Source organism: Drosophila kikkawai, chromosome 2L, assembly GCF_030179895.1.
Source record: "Drosophila kikkawai strain 14028-0561.14 chromosome 2L, DkikHiC1v2, whole genome shotgun sequence".
In the NCBI taxonomy this organism is placed as follows: Eukaryota; Metazoa; Arthropoda; class Insecta; order Diptera; family Drosophilidae; genus Drosophila; species Drosophila kikkawai.
In genome coordinates this window covers 15,427,755-15,452,534 of record NC_091728.1, presented here as the reverse complement: position 1 = coordinate 15,452,534, position 24,780 = coordinate 15,427,755, and the positions used below count along the sequence as shown (strand labels likewise).

The following is a 24,780-nucleotide window of genomic DNA, read 5'->3' as shown; positions in this document are numbered from 1 at the left end:
GAGCGCCTCCCAGCACTCAGCACTCTCTTAAAAAACTTTGTCGAACGCGGTGGTTGCTGCTCCGAGTCCGCCGAAATCGAAATCCAGCTGAGCAAAAGCTATCCATCGGCTGCATACCGGACGAGTTGTGGGATCTCGAGGCAAGATCGCAGCACGTCAAAAATAAATGTTTACCTCGGGCGGCGACGCGAAACTTGCGGTATTTAGTGCGGCTAAGAGAGTGGTTCCTGATCGCCGTGTTCTCCCCGTTCTTGTTCTGGTTTAATTCCAATTGGAAGAAGCCTTCAATCCGGCGAAAAATATATTTTTTTATTAATTCGGCGAGACGTTCTTCGTTTGATTCCAAATCCGAAACCGATTCCGTCGTCGTGTCTGTTGTCACAGCGAAAATTATTCGTCGCAGCAGAGACCGAAAATCGGTCCATAAAACATAAAAACCGCTGGCCAGCGACAGCAGCAACAATATATACATATACATATAGTAAATATATATTTAAAATTCGGAACGAGACGCGAAAGGCAAGGCAAACCGAACAAGCAAAACAAAAGCCAAGTGAACGTGCTGCTTCTTCACCTCGTTTCTTCGACACATTCTGGATCGGATCATCATCGGGCCAACGGCCACTGAGTCTGAGTGTTACCTGAGTCTCGTCTCGATCACCTTCGCCCCTTGCAGCCGGCAATTAGCAACCCTCTTTCGAATTCCCTCATTCTCTGTATTCCTGCGATCGTGAGCAAAACAAACAGGAGGAGAATAGGACATCATCATGGCCATGCAACGGGAAGCCGGAGTCCAGGACTTTGTCCTGCTGGACCATGTTTCCATGGAGAAATTTATGGATAACCTGAGAAAAAGGTAAGGAAATGTAATCATACTCATCATAAATTAGAATAAATACCAAATATTTTATCTAAAAGAATTTAAATTTAAAATATGAATAGACTATGTTTATCATATAGCAGAGTTTCTTAAATATTTATAATTTTAAAAATCATAAAAATTTTTAAATTAGAAAGAAAAAGTTTTTCTAAATCTTTAGATATTAGATACATTCGAAAATGAATCAAATGTTATTAAGTAAAACTGTTTTTATATATTTGTTCCCTTGAATTTGCCATATTGTCTTTAAATTATATTACATTAATTTCTTTTAAAGCATTATTTCTATATAAATAAAATACTCTTAACACCCGTACCTAAGTTCACGATATAGATAAAATATAAACTTACAAAGTTGCAAAAAGTTTTCCCATTTGGCTAATGATTTTAGTGTTTATTGATTCCACCGATGGATGGCCTTGTCCTCTGTTTACTTCTTCACCACTTATACTATACACTATACATATACTTCCCGACCGAGCAAACCAATCCAGCCCAGCCCCTGCTGCCAAAACCACTTTTCCTTGAGTTGCTGCTTGGTCTAGTTCAAGGCTTCCTTCATGTTTTGATCGAATGCCACCTTCGTGGCGGCGCCCGGTTGCATTGAAAAACTGGTTGCTGTTCTTCTCGGCTTTTCCGAGTTGATTAAACTGGATTTGTTTTATCGGCTTTTCAATTAAACTCAGCCCGACGACGCCAGCTCCTCTGGTCTGTCCCCTCGTGGCGTCATCGCTTTTGGTTCTACTCGAGGGCACACTCAATGGACCCATTTGCATGCTCATTTAGAGTGTTTAACACTCTTCTTTCTTTGTGCGCTGACTTTCGGTTTTAAATGCATTCATTAGCGGCATTTAAATTGAATTTTGCGAGACAGTGAAAATGGGTGGTGGAGGGAAGATTATGAAAATGGTTTGTTTGTATAGAAACTATAGATTGATGTTGAGGATAAGCGATAAGATTTACATAGCATTTTTTAAGGAAATAATGAAGAATGGTATTTACTTAAAATACACTTATTATAAGCACTCGCAACTTTATTTTAAATGTGATAATCTATGTAGTTCCAATACAATTAAGTCCCTTACCAACTACCACCTGGCATTGTCATCCCACAGAGTGTCAATATTTGCGTGGCCACCGTTGTGGTTCCAGGTGGTTACCGCCAGAGTATTACAAGGGCTCCTGCTCCATTATGTAAAGTTCCTTAACCCCTACCACGTAGCCCACACGGGCCACTTGGATGCTCCGTATATCATTTCATTTTATTCCGTGTGTCAACAACTTGTTGCATGTGTGCTTCCTTTCGAAGGGAGAGGGTATCTCTAGCCCCAGTTCCAGTTCCAATCCCTCCTCCTCGTGCGCTTCCACGGGTCGCTAGTTTGCATGGCTGGCTAACTTTCATGTAAAAACGATCATTATCTGGAAAAGTTCTCGCCACCGCATTGTCGAGTCCACATATTTATTCAACTGATTAGCAGAGGTTTACAAAATTGTGGAAATATGGGGTTTCGCTTGGGGACCTTTATGATAATTAGGAGTTCGGTGTGGAAAGTGGATCCTCCACTTGACCACTTGGCCATGTTTATAAATAAAACCATTTAGACTGAACAACAATTCCAATGCAATACTGATTCATCTATCGGGTTCATTTATATATATATTTAATTACTAAACACTCATACGATTTGCAGGCTTTGATAAACTCAAAAAATAAACCCAAGTCTCATCGAAAAAGGAAATTAATAGCATAGCCAGCTGGTACCTACTTGTATATAAAGTCGTATCAAACACAGATGTTAATAGCCCTAAAACGTAATTGGTCGATTGCTCAAGCTGCGCTTAAGACCATCATTAAGTACGAATTACTGTCAAAGAGATGCGTTAACCCAATTTGATGACTTATCAGAGGCAAACGTTGTAAATTGGATTAATTGCATAATCGAAACAAGACTTGTAATGGCTTACAACATGGATTCATCATCATCGTCATAAACATAACATAACTCAATTCAATTTGCTGCTCACTTATTACATATTTATCAGGAAACGCGGAAAAGCCAGTTGAGGAAACCCCCACTGAACAAATTGAGGGTCAAAAACGCGCCAAAACCGCCGAGAAAAGCGAACATGTAATGGAAAAACGCACAGCGCATGAAAACGTGAATGAAATACAAATAAAACTCGCTTTCATTTTCGGAGCTAAATCAATCAAATGGGGAATTACTGCATTTCGAAATGAATTTCATTTATCTATCTTTGCTTTGGCAAACCACAAAGGTGACAAGTTGTTTGGCGTTGAAATATAGAAAATAGTATATATTTTCTTAGAAAAATTCAATACTTGTATATATGAAAAGATACGACTGACTCACTCTGTGTATCTTGCAGATACTCGAGTCAACAAACAAAATAAAAATGCCATGGCGTAGCCAAAAACCCGAACCGGTTGATGGCGTCAGTTTGGTCGAGAGAGAGAGAGAGAAAGATTCACCCACAAAAAAGTAGAAGAAAACTTGTTTGAGTGGCCCCGAAAAAGTTTCCTCCATGAGTTCCCCAAAAGAACAAGAAAGATCTCTGTTCTCTGGCCAAGTTCACAGCTTCCAGCTGGAGAAGTTGACTTTTATGCCCCACCATTAAGTCAAGTGTCCTCACAGGAGGGCCAAGAGCCTCGTAAATTCCCTGATTGATTGCCCTTTGACCCTTTCAGTGGCTCCAGTAGTAACTCAAGTAGTAGCTCATTCTGTGTCTATTTAGCTAATAGTTTCCCCTTTGTTTACGCCTTTATTTGCCCTATATTTCGGGTGCTCTCTGGTGTTGATCTTTCTTGGGATCTGGTGTTTACTGCACTCGACAAGATTTCCCTGAACTGCCGTTGAACTGTAGGAAAAACATTTATTGCGGCTATGAATTAAATATATATTATGTGTGAATTTTATTAATATAATTTTGTTTGACAAGGAGGGAACTGTATATTTTTGACAAGGTTAAAAAACTTGCTAAGAAATGCCAGCATTTTTAATTATAGATGTACCATATATAAAACCAATTTAAAATTGAAGGAAAATAACCTCCTGATTTAAAAAGGCTTTTACCCTTTGAATTTCGAAAAAATACTTTAACTACAGACTTTTTACTTCCACACTCAACCCATTTTATTGAAAACCCCTCAACATTTTGCTAACATCATAAAATATAATCAAGTGAAAAAAAACTTGAGAGATTTCTCTGTCAAACTATTGGAGGATGATTCACGCACAAGTGACGCTATATCCACTTTCAATGCTAACAACACAAACTGCATTTCATTTTCATTTAAATGCCTCTCCTCCAATTTTATTTTTTGTTTTATTTACTTTTTGGCTGGGGAGGCCAAGGCTTAGATTTTAAGTATTCCACAGGCGACAATAAAAACTGCACTGAGCAAAGTGAAGTGGATTTTTAAGGGGCCTAAGAGCTCATTCCCGAAAGAAATAAAGCATGTATTTATGGGTAATATTGCCCTCGAGCGATCTTATCTCCTGAGACCTCAGCCCCGATTGGTACTGTCGACTTATCAACGCTGAAAAATAAAAATCCCATTTTTTGTATAGTTTTCCAGTTATTGAAACTAAGTGTGGCGCTACATTCCATTTATATTTCTCTATACATATATTTATATTTTTGTACTGGGTCTGGGAGCGGTGTTAAAGAACCCGATAAGATTGCACACTTCTTCCAGCGAAGTGCCAGAAGTTGTCGCAGAAAGCGGTAACCATATAGGTTGGTATGTATACATAGTATAGTTCGATAGCCAAGGCAATACTTACTTGCCAAGGTGATAAGCGAATTGCTGGCAAACTTGGCGTTATGCAAGACCTTCCATTAGGTTCCATAAATATTTCCACCTGGCAATTGTTTGTGTTATAAGCCCTCTATTTAAACATTCCCAAGCCGCTGATTGCCGTGTGATATCCCTCGTTTTGTTATTTATTAAAAATCCCACCGAAAGGTAAACACTTCCTGGCTGGAAAAAAAGAAAGCTATTTAGAACTTCACGCAAACTTCTTTGATATCCGATTGCAATTGAAAATTGTATGTTTATTTGTAGAGTGCAGGAAAAGTAGCATCGTTGCATTATCTTGAATTTATAGTAGTTCAAAGGGAGTGTCGAGTCTTTCATCTATTAGGGCTTAGGGTAAACAATGCCCAACCAGGTCCTCACCCTCTCTTTAACCTTGTGCGGAGGGGCCCTGATAAGCTCCTATCAAAATAGAGCCAATTGAAGTCGAAGATAAGCATTTGTGATACCGGAACGGAAACCAAATCCATTTACATAACGGCACCTTTGCTTCGATTTGATGGCCAGCTTTCTGCCGGTGTTTTTCCCTCTTTTCCACGCTATATAAACTCCTGGTTAATGTGCAAATTCTCGGAAGAAAAGCATAAACCATTGAACTGCCTGTGTTGCCTGGAACGACCTGGAGAGCCCATCGTCTGGAGAGAGTCCAGAGTCTAGACGACGCCGTGCCCAGTTTGTTTACCCAGAGCCGCGGCAATGTTTGTCATTCGCATTGCAATAACTTCTACTACTTGGAGCTGCTGCAGTCCAGATACCAGTGGCATCTGCATTTCGTTTACACAATTCTTTAGCGGTCGGCGTTCGTTCTGCTCCTGTTAATTGATTTGCGTCTGACTTTTCTCTCTCGGCTGTAAATTGAAGTTAATTCGAAGGCGTTCCAAGGCGGCACAGGGCCAAGATGCAATTGCGCATTACGCAAAATGGGAAAAATGGAAAGTCTATCGTTGAAAAGGCTTTGTGGAAAATTATGCAGATGGTCAGAGGAAAGCGGCATTGATGGGGGAATCTTCCCCAGAATGCTGAGATGCTACAGCTGGCGAGGTTTCCCATCAAAGCTATTATTGGCAGCAGTTCAAGAAATTAGCAAAGCAGACTTGACTTGACCTATCCGCACACACATGATATTCCCAGACATAAAGGCTTTTATATAATTATTTTATGTTTCCCTTTTGCCAACGGAAGTGGAAAGTGAATAGGAAAAAGGAAAGGAAGTTCTCTATTTTGATATTTTTACATGGCCTCACAAAGTAATCATTGTTTCTTGGTTTAAAGTTTATACTATTTTAAGCATTTTTGAATATTTTGAGAATGATTTAACAACGCAAACAAGTTGTTATTTATTATTATTATCCCCTTAAGTGGCTTGCTGTCTAAGTTCAATGCTATCTTTATATGATTTCATTCTAAATTTAATTAGATATCCCCAAAACAAACCCCATAAAAGCGTATAAAAGCATTGACCCAGTAAATAGCCAAGCCAAGCCAAGTCAAGCCTCTTGTTGACCAATTTATATGACGTCAGATGCCCCTGAAAATGCACTGTTAGCTTATTGATTTTCTCCGGCGTCTGGTGTGAAGTGCGATTTGCTGAATTCTGAATGAATCATCGGGCGGAGGAGGAGCGGGTACTATTCAATGGCTATATGCAAATTCCGCTTATAGAACAGACAACAACGCTGAGTCAGGCGTTAACTTGTTTAGCACTCGAAGCCGACAATTTGTTTATTGATACAAGCTTAAATTGAGTAATATTAGATGCCTTTGCCATGTGCTCAGGGTATCAGATGACTCAGAGTGATGTAAATTAGTAAAATTAATAGTAAAAGTAATACTAACTGTTGCTGGAATTTTGTATACTATACATATTCAGGGTACAACCAACGCCTGCCGACTTACTTGTTTTTTCTTTCTGCTTTTATCTTGATTACGTCATGGCTCGACCGGCGGCAATGCATAAAGAAAGACATTCACAGTCAGCGACAAATCGTAATAATGAATAATATATACATATATACCCGAAGTTGAGTTTATGAAGTGCGCGAAAGAATGAGCATGAGAATGTGCGAAGCCAGCCAGAAGACTTTAAATTATGGCTATATTTTGGGAAGGCACTTTGACTTCTTCCAAAAAAGGGGAAGTTAAAATCATGTGCTTTGCACTTGAGTACATAAAAGAATGTAAATAATCTTTAATGGAACATGCACACCACAAGTTTTGGAAATGATAAGCTTTTTGGTCTTTTTATGGGAGCTATGAGTCAGTTTTCCACAAGATAAAGCCTTTATAATTCGCAGACAGAAATAGGAAATAAATTTTGATATATTACTCTGGCTTTTAAAGCAAAAGATAAACAAAAAAATATTAAAAATAAAGCAGATTTTGATGACTTTTTATATACCTAAATTAAACTTCTTATAAAATATTAAATACCCGCCTGTGGACAATCAAAAATATATATTTCAAAAATGCTTAATTTATATTCCTTTATAAAATTGGAATATTTCAAGACTTTGTCAACATATTTATTCAAAATAAATCGTTCTCCACCATATCAAAGATACAATGACCCCTTTTATCCCTACCTAAATCTTTGCAGATTTATTTTCAAACATCAAGAACTGATTGAACTTCAATCACAGACCATTCACGTCCAGTTTTTTCTATTTTGACAATTACTTGGGCTACAATTTATATAGCCCAGTCTGCCCTCCTCCGCAGAAGGCAAGTGGAAAGTCATGCGGGGCCTTAAACAATTTTTGACGTTATGTCAATCATGCGCCCCGTGGGCGATCCTCCACGCCCACGCCAAAGCATTCGCTCCCTTCCGCCGGTGGTTTGTCCATATGTGACTAATGGCGGCGGAACTCTTCTGGGGGGGAAATCGTAGAAATGGAAACTTTTTATTTTCAGCTTTGGTTTTCTATTTCTTATTTTTGCTAAGAGGCTTGCTGCCTGCCCTTTTGCTACAAAGCTGCTGACCCATTGGCGGCATGCTAAACGCTTTCTTGGACACCATCAACGGCATGGAGTTCACTAGTTCAGCGTTTAGTCATTTGTCGCCTGTCACTATTTTGACCCAGATGTCGCCGGCGGAGAAGCGTCTGAAAAGCCAGCCGCCGTCTATAAATAAGCACTGAAAAGTTAAGTAAAAACATGTGTGCTCCAAGTGAGAGACTCCCCGACCCAAGCCAGCAGCCAAAACATAAATACAAACAAATGCGCGTATTAAGTGTATTGTTTTAATCGCCTTTCCAGACTCTCCTCTCATTTCGGACTAACAAAAACTGTGCTGGCTTAGCTTGGTTTTGTTTCAACAATTTCTCCGTTTGCTTTGTCTGTTAATTTTCTGCTTTAATTTTGTGTTTTTTTGTTGTGCGTTTTTTGGGAAAACACTCCACTCCGTCCAGCTCCAACGTTTTGTAATAACTTGTTGCACAGTCTGGGGCTGGACTTGGCTTATGTGGCGGCGGCTCATCTGGGTGTAATTTGTAGCTGGTAATGGCTTATGGTGTAACTCTTACTTTCGGGGCAGTCTCTGGCCGGGGCCAGGTCTCTGGTGAATTTTCTAGTGAATTGTTGAAAGTAATTTGCATTTAACTTCACGCGAATTCCAAATGAGTTCACTGGGGGAGTATTGCAAATTAACTTTAGTTTTGGGTACTTTTTTAGGTGGATTAAGTAAACAATTGGGTAACTAAGTCTAGGGATTTAATATCAAATGGTTTTCTAACCAAGTAAATAAATGATGTCTGCATTTTTGGATACCTATTGTTGTTAAAGATTAACTTTGTTTGAAAACTTTTAACAAAAGCTCAAAAATTTAACAAAAAACAGTTTCCAGTGGATTTGCCCCTGACTTACTTCCCTATAATTTTTTTAAATACACTTGAGACATTTTTCCCACTAAAGTTCGATTAGATAACTCACAATCATAGACAGTTTATCTTGGAAAACTATCAAAAAACACAATCTACATATTCTTACAAAAACCCCTACTCATACCTGGTAGAAATGACTACTAGCGTATCTATTAGTAACTTTAATATTCCGAAAGTTTGTCAGTTTTGTAAACAATCAAATAGCATTCTATGTGCGCCCCCATTCCGCTTCTCTTTCATTGTCTATCCAGCCAAAGTGACCCACTTACCGAAACTGAATGCATTTTATTAACACAACAAACTGTAGACCCAATCTTTTGGCGCCTTACAAATGGAACACAAAATAGATGCATCTATATACAGATACACATAAAGCTTATGGAGACTATAGACTGTTGAGATCCCATAGCAGTCAATCAAAATTTGATCCAGATCAATTAAACTCTGATAGCTGCGTCTCTCGGAGTGCAGCAGGTATATCGCATAAACCCGTATCTCAGCGGTTGTTAGGAAAACCATTTCCGAATCGAAAGCCACAGGCGCCAACCACGGGCGGTGGGCACCCCACCTGGCCACCTGATCTGGGGGAGAACCATTTATTTTAGTCTAAAATCGAAAATGTATTTCGTAATCATCGATGGAAAATGCATTTACAAACACAATCTTTTTCCATTTTTTTCTTTCGCAGATTCCAAGTTGGTTCCATCTACACATACATCGGCGAGGTGTGCGTCTCGATGAATCCCTACAGACAGATGAATATCTATGGCCCGGAGACGATCCGCAAGTACAAGGGCAGGGAGCTGTTCGAGAATGCTCCGCATGTGTTTGCTATTGCCGATGCCGCTTACAGGGTGCTCAAGCAGCGCCAGCAGGACACGTGTATCCTGATTTCGGGAGAATCTGGAGCCGGCAAAACTGAGGCCTCGAAGATCATTATGAAGTACATAGCGGCAGTGACGAATGCACAGGGACAGAATGAGATTGAAAGGTAAATATTGGATTAGTAGAAATATTTATAGAAATAGTGTATTTACTTTGATTATAAATAAATAGATAGCAGAAATCATTAGAGAATTTTAGAATTAAGGAAGCTTAAGGCTTACAAATTTAAACTAAAGAAAATAGAAAGTAAACTCAAAGAATCAATTAATTATTTGTTCTTTAAATTGGAAACTAGAACAAAATCACCTTTATTTTTAACATATTACAAGCGCTCTTAATCATAATTCCTGAACTGACAGTTTGCACTGATTATATAGTAAATTAGTTTATCAATTTAGTCCCCCGACCCCTGCTATATGCATGCCTAGGTTGATGGACGACCGGCTTCCAGCCTTATCACAATACTGTGAACCAGACAATGGGAACCAAACCTCGATCTATAACATGTCAGTTTGCCGGGAAAAAGTCACTTACCGTTGCCATTGTTTCGCCATGCAAATCATGCGACATGCAATTTATATCTGGATGGTGGTACTATAGCCTTCTAATTAAGCTCAGGCCAAGGCTTTGCCATCCCCAAATGTATAGAATAATCGCTCACATGGTCGTCGCGTGACCCATGACCCCCGTCAGTGACATCATATGGTCGACAGCTTAAGTTGCCAAATTAATTGCCCCACTAATTGCCTTCCCAGGGACCTTCTTTTTATCACTTGGGTGTAGTTTAAGGTGCCCCATAAAATCGCTCAGACCAAGCTAAGCGACCAAGCCCCCAACTCAACACAATGGCCAGCTAAATTGCCAATTTTTAGTGCCTCGAATGAAATTTAAAATGACATTTACTATGCTTTTGCAGAGGGGGAATTAAGGGCGAGTGCCATTTTCCAAATTACTTTTTCTACAGGGAAACAAAAGAGCTTTTAAGTGTGCATTTATGAAATTTGATTGTGTGTTTTTCATTATGTCGATTTGATTTTAATTGCGTATTTCCTAAAGTCGTCCAGTGTAAAATAAAACATTATTAATTATGAGCAAAACATTCCATGCTCTTGTGAGGCGATTACTTATTTCTTGGAAAGACTATTAAATTATTTAATAGGAAACCCAACATCGTTTTTAAGAATAAATTTCTTACATTTAAAACCAATGAGTAATATAATTTTCTAATCTTCGCTTCCAGAGTCAAGAACGTACTCATCCAGAGCAATGCTATCCTGGAGACCTTCGGCAATGCCAAGACGAATCGCAACGACAACTCCAGCCGCTTCGGCAAGTACATGGACATTGAGTTCGACTACAAGGCGGATCCGGTGGGTGGCATCATCACAAACTACCTGCTGGAGAAGTCGCGAGTGGTGCAGCAGCAGCCTGGGGAGCGCAATTTCCACAGTTTCTATCAGGTGAGTGAGGATTGAATGTATAGCCAGGCAGCTATTCGTGTGTGGCACGAATATTTACCCAAGTGAGTCAGCGTGACGCGTGCCAGATGACGAAAGCTGGACGGGATGGGAATGGTGCCTAGAAATGGGGATGGGGTGTGTCAGTGGGGCGTCAATTACTCGGGGGTGTCAGGTTGTTAGTTTTTCGGCTGTTGTTGGTCTTGGTCTTTGGGTTTTTTGGACATTTATTGTAGCTGGTTTTTGTGGGCCTGGCCCTTTCCCTGGCCCCACTGCTGTGTAAACACTATTTTGTATTTTACATGAGCGCCAAAGCAATTTGAGACAGTTTTATTGGGGAATAATATAAATTGTAGTACAGTTTTTTGGTTATTTAAAATTACATTTCTTAGATTTTTTCTTTTTACTTGGTATTATCTTGGTGTTAATTTCAATTTAATTCAAGGCTTTTTTATATTTATTTATCAAATATTTGTTATCTATTTTTATTCACAAAGTAACATTTGTCATTTTAAAGTTCCCAAGTCAGCGAATTTTGATAAAATTATTTGCTTAGTAAACGGCAAAACTTCTGGGAAAGTCCACTGTGACACAACTTGTACTTAAATAAATAAACAACAAAGAATAATCACAAAACTAAAGAGATTTTGGCGTCAATTGAAATAAAAGCAATTAATATAATTTAATTACTAGCTCTGACAGTGTCAAACAAATTTACCATACATTCCCCACCGACTCTGGTCTCTGCAAATGGATGATATCATTCTGAAAATGATAACGAAGGCGTACCCCCAAGACTCATCATCCAATAAACCAGAAAAACAGATCGCGTCACAGACGAGGCCTGCGCACACACCCAAAATTGAAAGCCCACCCATTTTTCAAGTCAATTCAAAGGTGTTGAGGTGCTAATTGATCGCTATTTCCGATCCAGCTAAAGGTATTTGATCAATTCAGAGCTCATTTAGCACATTTATCATCTGGCAGGAGGCACTTAATCAAATTGAGTTGAGAGCAAGTGTTTGGGTCTGGTTTTTGCCAGAGTTCTGGTCGATATTTATTTTGGATTCGTTCCTAAACAGTTGACGGTGTTTATTTTTAAATTGACTTAAAATAAATATTGTGCCACATTGTGGAATGCTTGGGCCTAAGGAAAGTGCCTGCTGCATTGGTCATAAATTTCCAGGTTTGGCCAAGACATAATTTATGACTACCTAAAGGTACTTCCTGCTTGCAGTAAGAACTCTCTTCAAATAAACAATACTTATACCTGTGCTCAGGTGCTGATAAGTATGTAGATGTTTATTGATTATTCATTTTATGTCTTGCTCAACTGATAAAAAACGTTGAGAAATATACAAGGGGTTATCTAGGAATGGTATAATCGACGGAAATATAATATTTTTCAAGTGATATCTTTGCGAAATAGGTATTATTAGTATATGCTCTTTAAAGATAATGATTCTAGCTTAACTTTGCCTAAGGTGTTGACCCTATTTTCCTACAAACTTTGGAATTTTTGGCACTACAATTTAGTTAAATGGCAAACTGCCAAACCCAATTAAAAGCGGAAATTCAATTATAGTTAAAGCCTCAACTAATTGTCTGCTGTGCTAAATACTTGGGTATATATGGTCATGTAGCACAGTCTGAATTTATATAAAAATAGGTTTGAAGACCTTAATTAATACCTCTTCCTCCCTCCCCTTTTATATTTCAGCTACTCCGCGGTGCCAATGACAACGAACTGCGGCAATATGAACTCCAGAAGGAGACGGGCAAGTACCATTACTTGAACCAGGGTAGCATGGACATTCTGACAGAGAAGTCTGACTACAAGGGCACTTGCAATGCCTTCAAAACGCTGGGTTTCTCGGCGGATGAAGTGCAGACTATTTGGCGAACTGTGGCGGCCATTCTCCACCTGGGAAATGTGGAATTTCAGAGTGAGTACCTCGAAAAATTCTCATCAATCGATGTTAAATTAATTTATTGTTTATTATCATAGCCATTGAGGACGAGCTGGTGATCACCAACAAGCAGCATTTGCAGTCCACCGCCAAGCTCCTTCAGGTCACTGAATCCGAGCTCTCCACTGCGCTGACCAAGCGCGTCATTGCCGCTGGTGGTAATGTCATGCAGAAGGATCACAATGCCACACAGGCGGAGTACGGCAAGGATGCGTTGGCCAAGGCCATCTATGATCGTCTGTTCACATGGATCATCTCGCGCATCAACCGGGCAATCCTTTTCCGCGGCAGCAAGACCCAGGCTAGGTTCAACTCCGTCATTGGAGTGCTGGACATCTACGGCTTTGAGATCTTTGACTCGAACAGCTTTGAACAGTTCTGCATCAACTACTGCAATGAGAAGCTGCAGCAGCTCTTTATAGGTAGGAAAATGCCTCTTACAGTAGTAAGGAGTAAGGCTGATCTTAATAGAGTAATCCCTTACAGAACTGGTGCTTAAGCAGGAACAGGAGGAGTACCAACGCGAGGGCATCGAGTGGACCAATATTGACTACTTCAACAACAAGATCATTTGCGATCTCGTCGAGCAACCGCACAAGGGCATCATAGCCATCATGGACGAGGCCTGTCTCAGCGTGGGCAAGGTCACCGACGACACCCTGCTGGGTGCCATGGACAAGAACCTGAGCAAGCATCCTCATTACACAAGCCGCCAGCTGAAACCCACCGACAAGGAGCTGAAGCATCGTGAGGACTTCCGCATTACCCACTATGCCGGCGATGTGATTTACAATATCAATGGCTTCATCGAGAAGAACAAGGACACGCTGTATCAGGACTTCAAGCGCCTCCTGCACAACTCTAAGGATGCCAATTTGAGCGAGATGTGGCCTGAGGGGGCCCAGGACATCAAGAAGACCACCAAGAGGCCGCTCACTGCTGGCACTCTGTTCCAGCGTTCCATGGCCGACCTGGTAGTGACACTGTTGAAGAAGGAACCCTTCTATGTGCGCTGCATCAAGCCCAATGACATCAAGAGCTCGACGGTGTTCGACGAGGAGCGAGTGCAGCACCAGGTGCGCTACCTTGGTCTCCTGGAGAATGTGCGGGTGCGTCGCGCTGGTTTCGTAAATCGCCAGCGTTACGACAAGTTCCTGCTGCGCTACAAGATGATCTCGCACTACACCTGGCCCAACTTCCGGTCGGGCAGCGAACGCGACGGAGTCCGTGTGCTCATCGAGGAGAAGGGCTTCGCCCAGGACGTCAAATACGGTCACACGAAGATCTTCATCCGCTCGCCTCGCACCCTGTTCGCCTTGGAACAGCAGCGCAACGAGATGATCCCTCACATTGTGATCCTCCTCCAGAAACGGGTGCGTGGATGGATTGCCAGGAGGAACTACAAGAAGATGAAGGCGGCCATTGCCATTATGCGGGCATACAAGACGTACAAGCTGCGCAGCTACGTCCAGGAACTGGCCAATCGCTTCCGCAATGCCAAGCAGATGCGTGACTACGGCAAGAGCATCCAGTGGCCACAGCCGCCGCTCGCCGGCCGCAAGGCAGAGGCCAAACTGCATCGCATGTTTGATTTCTGGCGTGCTTACATGATCCTGCGCAAGTATCCACGCAGCGAGTGGCCCCAGCTCAGGCTGCAGATTATTGCCGCCACTGCTCTGGCCGGCCGGAGACCCTACTGGGGTCAGCAGCGTCGCTGGCTGGGCGACTATCTGGCCAACTCACAGGATAACAGCGGCTACGATGCCTACTCCACCAATGTGCGGAATATGAAGAACCAATTGGCCAGTGCAAATGCCAATGGGGCGGAATCCTTCCGCCAGGTGCTGTTCTCCGGCTTTGTGAAGAAGTTCAACAGGCATAACAAGCAGGCGGATCGTGCCTTCATCGTCACCGATACGACTATATACAAGCTGGACGGTATCAAGAAGAAGTTCCGCAACTTGCAGAGATCTATTGGGATAAGAGAGGTGGGCTTAGGATGAGTGTGAAGGATGCATATCCCTTTATAGACCTTATTTAAATCTTGTTTCCTCTCCAGTTGACTTCTATTAGCATAACGCCTGGTCGGGATCAACTGGTGGTCTTCCACTCCCCCAAGAACAATGACTTGGTGTTCTCCCTGCAGGGCGAACACACCACCCTGAAGGAAGATCGCATTGGTGAGCTGGTGGGCATTGTTTGCAAAAAATACCATGAGTAAGTTTCCGCCTTATAGAAAACCCCGCTTCTTGGCCAGACTAACCCCTGATCTTCCACAGCATCACCGGCACCGAGCTAAGGGTGAACGTGAGCAACAACATAGCCTGCAGACTGGGCGACAAGGCCCGCACCATTGTAGTGGAGGCGGCGTCCAATGTGGAGATACCCAACTTCCGTCATAATGCTGGCAACATTATCTTCGAGGTGCCAGCGTCGTATTGCGTTTAAGCAGGGAGTGGCGATTGATACCACCGCCTGTATTGTAAATTATGGAAACCCCTTAGGCTTAAAATGATTTTTTACTTGGACAAATCCACTCTGTGTATACCCCGTCGTGCCTTCTGCCCACTCACCCGCTTTCTATGTAGTTGTTAAACGTCCTCTTCTAGTTAGTCCCATCTATGTTCCGTGTCTTCGATAGGAAAAAGTGATTGATTGATTGATTGATAGTCTGTGTAATTTTGTAAATTTTGTCTTATACTATAAGTCGATATATATTTATTTACCGCGTCCATGCGAGAGAGTGGCCCTGGCTGGCAGACAACAAAAGCGAAATCGAAAAGTATTAAATGTACTTTGTGCATTTTTTGTTCACAGCACACACCAGAAATATTATATTTTCTAAAATAAATAATCAACGAGAAACGTTTTGTACTTAAAGCGAAAAATATGAAAGTGTGCCATTTGCAAATAATAATATTTATATAATGTTTATAAAATAAAATGTGTAAACTTTGTACTTGAAAAGTAGCCCTAGAGTTTGAATTCCACTCACTTCCAGACCCTAGAGCCTAAGCCCTTCCCTAGCTCAGTCTGACTTCTAGTTTCAGCGAGTAGCAAGCTTATATTATGTTTGGAAAAACGAACAAATTAAGAAAACGAAATTTATTTTAAAGAGAAAGTGAACTCATCTTCGTCATGTTTTCCCTAGAAGACAATGGCGTAAGGCCCTGCCGGGAGGGCTCCTTGGAGTCCTGGCATCAGGCTCTTCCTCACTCGTCCAAGCTCGCCCACAATCCGGAAAGATACAATTGGGGCGATGTCGACACCCTGTTTGAGGACCAGGTCCAGGTGGTTACCTCCAAGCATTTAAAGTGCTTTTATGATAATCAAGCCGGCATTTCGAAAGGAAAAGATTTCCGTATCTTGAAAAAACTAAAGTTAAAGCGACTTGACAAGCCCAGGATTGGAGGAAAGCTTCTTCAACGCACTGTCCCAGCACCCAAAAGCAAAAAGTTGAGACTTAAGCTGGGGAAACATGATATTACAGCTAAGCGTCTGCTCCAGAAAACTCAGAACAAGTTAATGAAGGCCCTAAGAGGTGCCGCCAAGACACAGGAATAAATCTCTTCCTCTCTCTCTCTCTCTCTGTGTATGAGATCCTCCTAGCCCCAGCATCATTCATACGCATTTCGTTTGGGGCGAATCAAAAGTGTATTGGCAGAGACCGAAATAAAGTGCACATGGCTCGCTGCCGATTGATAAAAGATAAAAATAAAGAGATCAGTGGTCTCGGTCCTCCGCTCTTCCGTTGCGGAATGTTCAATTCGCTCGCATTCGCTTGTAAATTCTCGAGGGGAACGGCACGCGTGCATCGATCTGTGGGCCTCAAGGTGATTACATAAAGTTGGCAGAAAATCCACCCCAGAGAGACCATGCAGAAGGCTATCAAGAAGGAGCTTAGCTTCTCGCTGGACACGCTGGAGCGTTACCGGGCCAAGTATGGACGCAGTGCCTCGCTGGACACAAATGGCGGCATTGCTGTGGCAGCCCTCACGGATGGGGAGCCGGTGACGGCAGCCTTATCGCCGCCTGCCCCACCACCTCCTAGCGTCTTCACCAAGTCCTACTCGCCACCAAAGCTAACCAAACTCCAGGAGTTGCAGCAGAAGAAGGAGGCCTATCTGAGGGCCAAGGAGCATGAGAGGGAAATGGAACAGCTGCAGCGTACGGAGCGACGAGCGGCCACATCCACAAATGGCTTGGATGCACCCAAACCCAAGACAGGCAGTCCCACAAAGACTTCTCCCACTCCCAATGGCACTTCGACAGCTGCTGCTGCAGCCACAAAGTCCTCCAGCCCGGCGGGCTACTCCAACTGGTCCAACCATCATGCAACTCTCTGCTCCCAGCCCTGGGTGGCCATTTCGGAGCTGATGTACTTCTGCGACAAGTACGAGTTCACCACCCTGAGCACGCGCGATCTGAGGACACACCAGGAAATCGTGGCGGAGGTGCGGGCCCTGCTGTCGGGCAAGGCGCCTTTCGATCAGCGTACCCGGTTTCCCGGCAACATTCACGATCCGGAGAACCTGTGGGTATGCATTGGTCGCTGTGCCAGCGTAGAGTACCATCTGCAGCGCATCATCAGCATCTTCCGGAAGCCACTAAATCAGCTCACGCCCGACAAGCAGCGAACAGTGCGCCAGAACTTCCATCTGGCGGTAAGTGAGCTCCGGCTGGACATCTCGGCGCGGATAAGCGAGGTGCGCCTGTACGATCGCTTGGTCTTTGAGCGAGAGTTCCGGCTGGAGTGGCAGGAGGCGGAGGCCTAACGAGAAAAAAGTGATCATGATCAGTGTGGTGGACAGTAACGTTTATTGCAAACTCTTCGCGCGGTGAAAAAAAAACGGTTACAAAAATACACTTGGACACGGGAGACAGGAGACGGGCACGGGTGCTTGGAGTACATAGCGTGCTCCTCCATATACCTTTTTCAGCTACATATATATAGTACATATTTCACAAAATCTAGACCGTGTGTGGTGGATTGCTCTCTCAACAATTGCTCGCGTAACTAAATCTAAAGGCCGCCGGCGGGGGAACAGGTGGAATCGGGCTACATAGCCCGAGTCTGTCCTCAGATCAAGGCGCAACTTATGGATTACAAACATTTCTATATAATATGTACACATAATGTTAACGTTAAAATAAAGCACTTTTGTGTGAGTGGTTGCTCGTGATAGAGAGTTGGTGGTGCGAGTGGTGCTTAAACAACTAGCGGAAGATACAAGAGCTCCTCCAGGATGCCACCTGACCTAATTGGGTCTTTGGTTAAACGTGCGTTTAGTCAACATCAACAACATCTAGGTATGTAAGTGCAAAATGACGGGGAAGGACCAGCTTCCCTAGCAAAACTTGAGCTTCATCTTGCTCGTCTTGGGCACGTTGCGGATGGTGAGGGAAATGCGTGGCGAGCGGCGAACTAGGTGATCGCCAATCTTGTAGGTATTCTCGCACAGATCATAGTTGCAAATGCGATCGCAGAGCACATCCTCGTTGTTCTCCGCTATGGAGTGCAGATAGTCGCTGTACAGAGTGTCCTTCAAGATAAGCAGACTGCGCGGTTCCAGCAGCAGCTTGAAGAGCACCTCACGGGGAGCCGCCTGTTGATCCTCCTCGGTTTCCCGCTTACCAAACTCCAGTACAGTGTGTGACCCGCACGAGATCGTCGATATAATAGGATAGAAGAGCGGTCCGTCCGTGTGGGGCAGGATGCCCTGCCCGGGCAGATACTCATTGACCAGCACATGGTTGGCATTCTGCGGCGACTCGAAGACGCCCAGATTGTTTACCTTGTCCACGTAGGTCTGCAGCCACTCGGGTATCTCCTCGGCAATCATGCCATTGGGATGCGGGATGCCGCCATAGTTGACCAGCCGCCGGTTGAGCAACTGGGTCCAGCGCGGCTTGGGTGTACGCTCAATGTGGCTGAGGATGCGCTGCTCCTCCTCGGATGTGATGAAGTTAGGAATGTACATGACAGTCGGCGGGCACTGCCAATGGGCAGAAGGGGTTATCATTGCTTGGTTCTTGGCTAATTTCTGGACCTTACCTTGCGCACTTCGAAGCCCGTGAAGTCCATGTCTACGGCTAATCAAACGGACTTGCTACGCTAAAGCTAAAGCTACAGTTATTGCTAATCAATATTTTGCTCGGGCTTTCGATTTCATTTCCAGCTGATTTCAAAAGCTAGAGTTGCCACCACAGAAAAACAAATATTTACTATTAACTCGGTCACATTGTGGTCCGCCTTAAAAGGGCAACTTTTCTCTTTTTATTTCTATAATTTAATTTAATAATAATAAACAAAACCCACTTTGGTTTTACATTTTCATATAACACCCGAGTTTTAGTTTAAATTCCCGCCTAGCAAAGGTCTATCGATATACCAAATGCCGATACACTGGCGGCCGATAACTGCACAGCCGCCCATCCCTATTACGGGCAAAAACATTGCCCACGTAGATCAACTAAAATTTACTTGACAAAATCGTAACTTAGCCTTTTGGGAGTAACGTCTCCTAACAAATGTTTGCAGGATGAGTGTAGTGGACCAACTGAGCGCCCTGGACTTGGGCACAAATGGACAGGTAGACGAGACCCTGCAGAGAATAGCTGAAGAAGAGGTTCGGTTCACACGCAATGTCAACAATAATCCGCATAAAATAAAAACGTTTTAACTCCTTTTGCAGGCGAAAGTCAACGAGAAACTGGAAGCTTTGCTGGCCAAGCAATGCCAGATAGAGTCGAAAATGAGTGGCATTGGTCGTTCCCTGACGCTGCTGCACACCGTGGACAGTGATTCCAGCAAGTTGAATGCACAAATCGTAAACACCGCCCAGTTGGCCGAGTCTGTGAGCGCCAAGGTACGCCGGCTGGATTTGGCCAGGTGCCGGGCCTCTGAGTGCCAGCAGCGGGTTCACGACCTGATCGACCTGCACCTGTGCAGCCAGGGCGTGATAAAGGCCATCGGTGAGGAGGACTACGAGAAGAGTGCCATGCACATTGCTCGCTTCCTGGCTATGGATCAGCAGCTTCTGCGGCGCACGGCTGACGATGTCCAGGGCTCTATAACGTCGGTGAGCGATGCGGTGAAGACGCTGGAGGATGCCACGGAAAAGACACGAGTGCTCATAGCAAAGCGATTCGACGAGGCCGTCAAGAGCGATGATTTGGCTTCAGTGGAGAGATTCTTCAAGATATTTCCGCTTATAGGCTGCCATCGCATTGGCATTGAGAAGTTTTCCACATACATTTGCCAGAAGCTGGCGTCGAAGGCGCAGAAGGAGCTACGAAATGCCCAGGATATAGCCAAGGCCGAATCCAGGCTGCAGTTGGCGTATGCTGATCGCTTGACTGCCATTCTGGAGAATTTTGCGCGAGTCGTCGAGGTCAATCAGCCCATTATTGAAGCTTTCTATGGCCAAGCGTAGGTGTTACTTTGCTGTAATGCTAAAATCAATTAATTTCTATGGATTTCCTTAGCTCTGCCTCCTTGATTGACATGGTGGCCATACTGCAGCACGAATGCGATGCCGAGGTCAAGAACCTGCTGATGGAGTTCAACAAGAACCGGCAAATTCAGTACCGCAGCAAGCAAGTGAATGAATCCACACAGAAGAGCGCTGCAGGCGGCGGCAGTGTGGGTAGCAACAGCATTCAGGCCTTGGGGCATTATAGGAAACCCTCTGGTGGTTCCGTGGACAAGCTTAATCCCAAGGAAATCGATGCCATCATTGCTGAGATCACCGTGATGCATGCCAGAGTCGAGTTGTACTTTAGATTCATGCGACGCCGCTTGCAGGTGAGTAGAAAAAAAGCAGCATTTAGGCCTTAAATTACCTTAAAGTTGTTTCGGGCAGGTTCATATAGAGACTTGTGTGCCCGAGAAGGAACAAATGGAGATAATGGAGCGCTATGAGAAGATCATGAAAAACTCCGACTTGCGTCGGCAAATGCAAGAGATTCTGAGCACCTATTTGCTACTTGAAAGGTATGTGTTTCTCTAAGATTATAAATAACAACGACTTAATATATATTTCATTTGAATTTACAGATATTTCATGGAGGAAAGCGTCTTAAAAGCCATCGGCCTGGATGCCTATGAGCCCGGACAGCAGTGCTCCTCCATGGTGGACGATGTCTTCTTTATACTTCGCAAATCCATACGCCGAGCACTGACCACACAGTCCATCAATGGAACCTGTGCCGTCATCAATAATGTGGCCGCCTGTCTGGACGGTGACTTTGTGGCGGCACTTAAGGCACCCCTGAAAAATGGTTATCCATCGGGCTACATAGACCTGGCCCAGGCCTATAATGCCATTCAGACGACCCTGCAACAGGGCAAATTACATTCCAGTGATGCCGATAGGGTTCGTGGCAATTTCCTTGTCCAACTAAACAACGCCGATATCTCCACCGAGTATATTGAGACTCTGTGGCAGACGATGGAGCAGGAAATCGCTGGTACATTTCCACAAACCTCGCCGGTGGAGCGACAATTGCTGGACAGCTGCCTCACAGAACTGAAGGCTGTGCGGGATACCCTGAAGGCCACCGTTGATTTTGGCATGCAGCAACTCAGGTCCAGTGTTATCAAGCCGCGACTCAATCCCTGGATTAATCAGTTCTTGAATTATAGTCACAATTTGAATGAGGTGAGGTGACTATATAATATTCAAAAATTCTTTTGAAACTGTATTATTTGGCAGGAGGAATTGGCTGCCTACGAGGCTGGCGAGACTTTTGTTCAGTTTTTCATTGTGCAACTGGATGGGCTGCTCAATTCCTTCAAGAGCTCCCTGAGTCCCAGGAACTATGATGCCCTGGTCAGTATTCTAGCCACCGAAGTAACAATTCAATTGGAAAGGGCTATAAAGAAAATTAGCTTCAACAGAGTGAGTATTTCGATCAGGGATTATTTAAATTAAATATAAATACATCAATTTAAATATAATTTTATTAAAAATAATATACTTGTCTTAGCTGGGCGGCCTGGTTCTCGATCAAGAGGTCCGCGCCTTGGGTAGTTACCTAACTGGCGCCACATCCTGGTCTGTACGAGATAAAATGACGCGCATTTCTCAAATAGCCACGCTTTTGAATCTGGACAAGATTTCAGAGCTCTCCGAGTACTGGAGTCCCGAGAATAACAAGGAAATGTCCACCTGGCACTTGACGCCCAACGAAGTTCGCACATTTTTAACCCTAAGGTTAATATATATTTATTCACTTTTCATATCTTCACTTTTAACACGTTTTTTTTTAATGGTACTTTTACAGAAGCGACTTTCGTATAGAAGACATCAAACGGCTGCAGCTTTAGGCTCTTTGGTCAGACGGGCAGTGATGCTGGCTAAACCAATGGTTAAAGTCCAATCGCAGCAGCAGCTGGGAGAGCGGACCCAGGCAAGATGAAGTCCTTATGTCCACAAGTAGTTGAATAAGGCTGGCAATTTGTACACCAAATCTGTAAAAACAAAGTTTATTTATTGGAGCCTTATAATAAATATATATATAAAAAATCGAATAATGCATACTCCCTTTCAAGACGCACGACCTCCTCTGTGATATCTTCCGTCTCGATCGAGTGCGTCATGTGTATGAACTTCTCGCATATGCTAAAAAGCTTCAGAATGGTGCCGTAAATGGGATTCGCCTGGGTTTGGCAAGCGGTGATATTCAGGTGAGCGTCTTTAGTGTCCGAAAGCAGGAAACATTGCGACAGCACATTCGCCAGGAAGATTGTGTGCGCTCTTTGGATTTCCTCGAAATCCGACCTGCTCCGTATCACATTCATGAATATCTCAAACTGACCTGTAAGTAGATTTGTCATGAATGCACTTCCAGGGGCAAGCTACTCACATTCAAGCACATCCACCTGGATATAATACTGCAGATTGTTTAGAAAGAAGAGCAGATGATTGCGGAGATTCATGACCCTGATGTTAGTGCCGCCGGACTCGGCCTTTTCCGTCCACGTCTGCGTGGCCCACACTCGCTGCATTTGGTACTGAAGGCCGCGGATTATGAGCAAGAAGCGAAAGATTTTATTGTAACGCTCAATGGCTTTCGGTGAGAACAATAAATTCAGGGGCCATTCGTAGATGTATTTCAAGTGCATAGATTGCAGAACCTGAAAATCGTAGCTCTCATCGGGCTCCTCGCTGTTTCTCAGACTGCTGAGGGAGAAGTTTTCCAGATCATCCGTGATTCGCAGTCCAGTGGCGGCCAGCTGCAAGGAATTAATGTAATAAAAAATAGGAAAAATAGTGCTTAAGCTCACCTCAAACGCTCTGGTGTAGTTTCTCGAACGCATTTCCGTATTGATATCAAAATTGCCATACAACTGCGAGAAAAACTCCAAGAAAAACTCTCCGCGGCCCAGCAAATAGAAATCCTTCAGCAAACCCATTTGACGCTCCAAATCCACCTCGTTGACTGCAATTTCCGAGAGTCGCCTGCTCACAAATTTCTTGATTTCGTTCACAACTTGCTCGATGCGGAAAACATTGATCTTATCGTCGTTGCTGAGGTCTTGTATTGTCTTGAAGAACTCCGACTCGCGGCCGTTCCACAGCTCATAGATATCCTCGCGTGACATGTCATTTAGTTCCACTGCCATTTGATCCATTTTATTCTTGCTCTTAGGATTTCGTCCCATCTTGAAGACGAGCACAGTTTGACCCACGAAGAGAACCTTCTCGGCACTAATGATGGACAGAAAGCCGGGCAACTGCTTCATATTGATTTCATATTGCCAGATGTAGTCCTCAGTGGTTTGCTCGGCACTCTGGCAAATAATGATATTATTATTAAAGAAAAAAGAAGGGGGGGGGGGGGGGGGAAACTCTTACCGAAATAAAGCTTTGCGTAGATTTGCTGCAAGTGCTACCCTGTCCAGATTCCAAGGGAATGAAATTGATGAAAAACTCCGTGTGAATATCATCGATCACGCCAAAGAGCATCCAGTGAGCCAGGCTCGAGAAAAAGGCATACTTGACAGGCTTGATAACTCTATAAGGAATACAACAGTTAATCAATTTAATATTTGAAACTCGGTATTTGAAACTTGCTTTTGGACCACTCTCTCTAGCTGCGGGTCTCCGTGCTCGGACTGCTGGTGCAGGTTGTGCAGCAGGGCACAGCCTCTTAACTTCATCACCTTAACTTCCATGATGAGCTTCCGCACCAGCATCAGCATAGGCAGCTTGGTCCGCAGGGCGTTGTGCACATAGGAAAGCGAGTTGCGCTTGGTTTTGCGACAATCCGCTTCCAGGCGGACTATTTCCTGATACGACTCCTCCAAGGCACTCTCGATGCCCTTGACAAAGTTCAGCATGTAAAAGCCATGTGAAAGATCTGCAAAACTCACTTGGTATTACTTGAATCTGAGAGAAACCATATGTTCCTTATACCTTCGAAATCTGCATTGCTGGTCGATTCCTCACTCTGAACAGGCTTAGTACTGTATATTTGTGTAAACTCTACCACTTCGTGATACACATTCATGATATTGAGAATGCCCATAAAGATTTCCGTCTCGCAAGGATGGAAAAAGTGCTCAACAGCTGTGGTGTCCTGCAAGAAACCAAAGTTTGGTGTGGGTTAAGATGAATTTCCTACGTTATGAGCTTACCAAAAACTGCTTAACACCTTGCCCTTCCCGGCTGCTGCTCAAACAAGCCAGCAACAAGTCGTGAATCATTTTGGTAAAAACTTATTTACCGAAGTGCTTCTTGAATTGTTTTTCGCATTTGCGCCAGATGTCCAACAGCGATGGCACTTTGGGGAATTGTTGGATCTGAAGTTATCGGTTTATCGATAGACATCAGAGGCGCTCTTTTCACTTTCCGAATTTAAAAAT

General features: G+C 43.5%; 5 protein-coding genes across 6 annotated transcripts; 3 read left to right on the top strand and 2 right to left on the bottom strand.

Annotated features, from left to right (window-relative positions):
• The first annotated feature begins 19 nt into the window (after positions 1-19).
• Myo31DF (Unconventional myosin ID) lies at positions 20-15,878 on the top strand. Its single transcript, XM_017170242.3, has 8 exons — positions 20-856; positions 9,285-9,587; positions 10,722-10,941; positions 12,659-12,884; positions 12,947-13,330; positions 13,395-14,896; positions 14,968-15,125; positions 15,188-15,878. Exons 1-8 carry the CDS (start codon positions 768-770, stop codon positions 15,354-15,356), a joined length of 3,051 nt encoding a protein of 1,016 aa, XP_017025731.1. The 5' UTR covers positions 20-767; the 3' UTR covers positions 15,357-15,878.
• Positions 15,879-16,783: 905 nt separating this feature from the next.
• LOC108077077 (uncharacterized) lies at positions 16,784-18,091 on the top strand. Its single transcript, XM_017170245.3, has one exon. It carries the CDS (start codon positions 16,784-16,786, stop codon positions 17,681-17,683), a length of 900 nt encoding a protein of 299 aa, XP_017025734.1. The 3' UTR covers positions 17,684-18,091.
• LOC108077078 (alpha-ketoglutarate-dependent dioxygenase alkB homolog 6) lies at positions 17,708-19,105 on the bottom strand. Its single transcript, XM_017170246.3, has 2 exons — positions 18,964-19,105; positions 17,708-18,904 (listed from the first exon to the last, which is right to left on the bottom strand). Exons 1-2 carry the CDS (start codon positions 18,991-18,993, stop codon positions 18,257-18,259), a joined length of 678 nt encoding a protein of 225 aa, XP_017025735.1. The 5' UTR covers positions 18,994-19,105; the 3' UTR covers positions 17,708-18,256.
• Positions 19,106-19,333: 228 nt separating this feature from the next.
• On the top strand, positions 19,334-22,446 carry Cog4 (conserved oligomeric Golgi complex subunit 4). Its single transcript, XM_017170458.3, has 8 exons — positions 19,334-19,537; positions 19,604-20,340; positions 20,397-20,715; positions 20,774-20,904; positions 20,968-21,571; positions 21,626-21,811; positions 21,900-22,126; positions 22,197-22,446. The coding sequence occupies exons 1-8, from the start codon at positions 19,451-19,453 to the stop codon at positions 22,237-22,239; spliced, it is 2,334 nt and encodes a 777-aa protein (XP_017025947.1). The 5' UTR covers positions 19,334-19,450; the 3' UTR covers positions 22,240-22,446.
• On the bottom strand, positions 22,123-24,779 carry Grip75 (gamma-tubulin complex component 4). Of its 2 annotated transcripts, XM_017170459.3 has the most exons (8): positions 24,553-24,777; positions 24,332-24,494; positions 23,990-24,275; positions 23,771-23,930; positions 23,200-23,706; positions 22,779-23,148; positions 22,454-22,730; positions 22,123-22,383 (listed from the first exon to the last, which is right to left on the bottom strand). In XM_017170459.3, exons 1-8 carry the CDS (start codon positions 24,619-24,621, stop codon positions 22,236-22,238), a joined length of 1,980 nt encoding a protein of 659 aa, XP_017025948.1. In that variant the 5' UTR covers positions 24,622-24,777; the 3' UTR covers positions 22,123-22,235. The 2 variants fall into 2 exon arrangements, with proteins under 2 accessions (XP_017025948.1, XP_017025949.1); XM_017170460.3 differs by lacking the exon at positions 22,123-22,383 and having other exon boundaries at positions 22,563-22,730; positions 22,795-23,148; positions 24,553-24,779.
• Position 24,780: the final 1 nt, after the last annotated feature.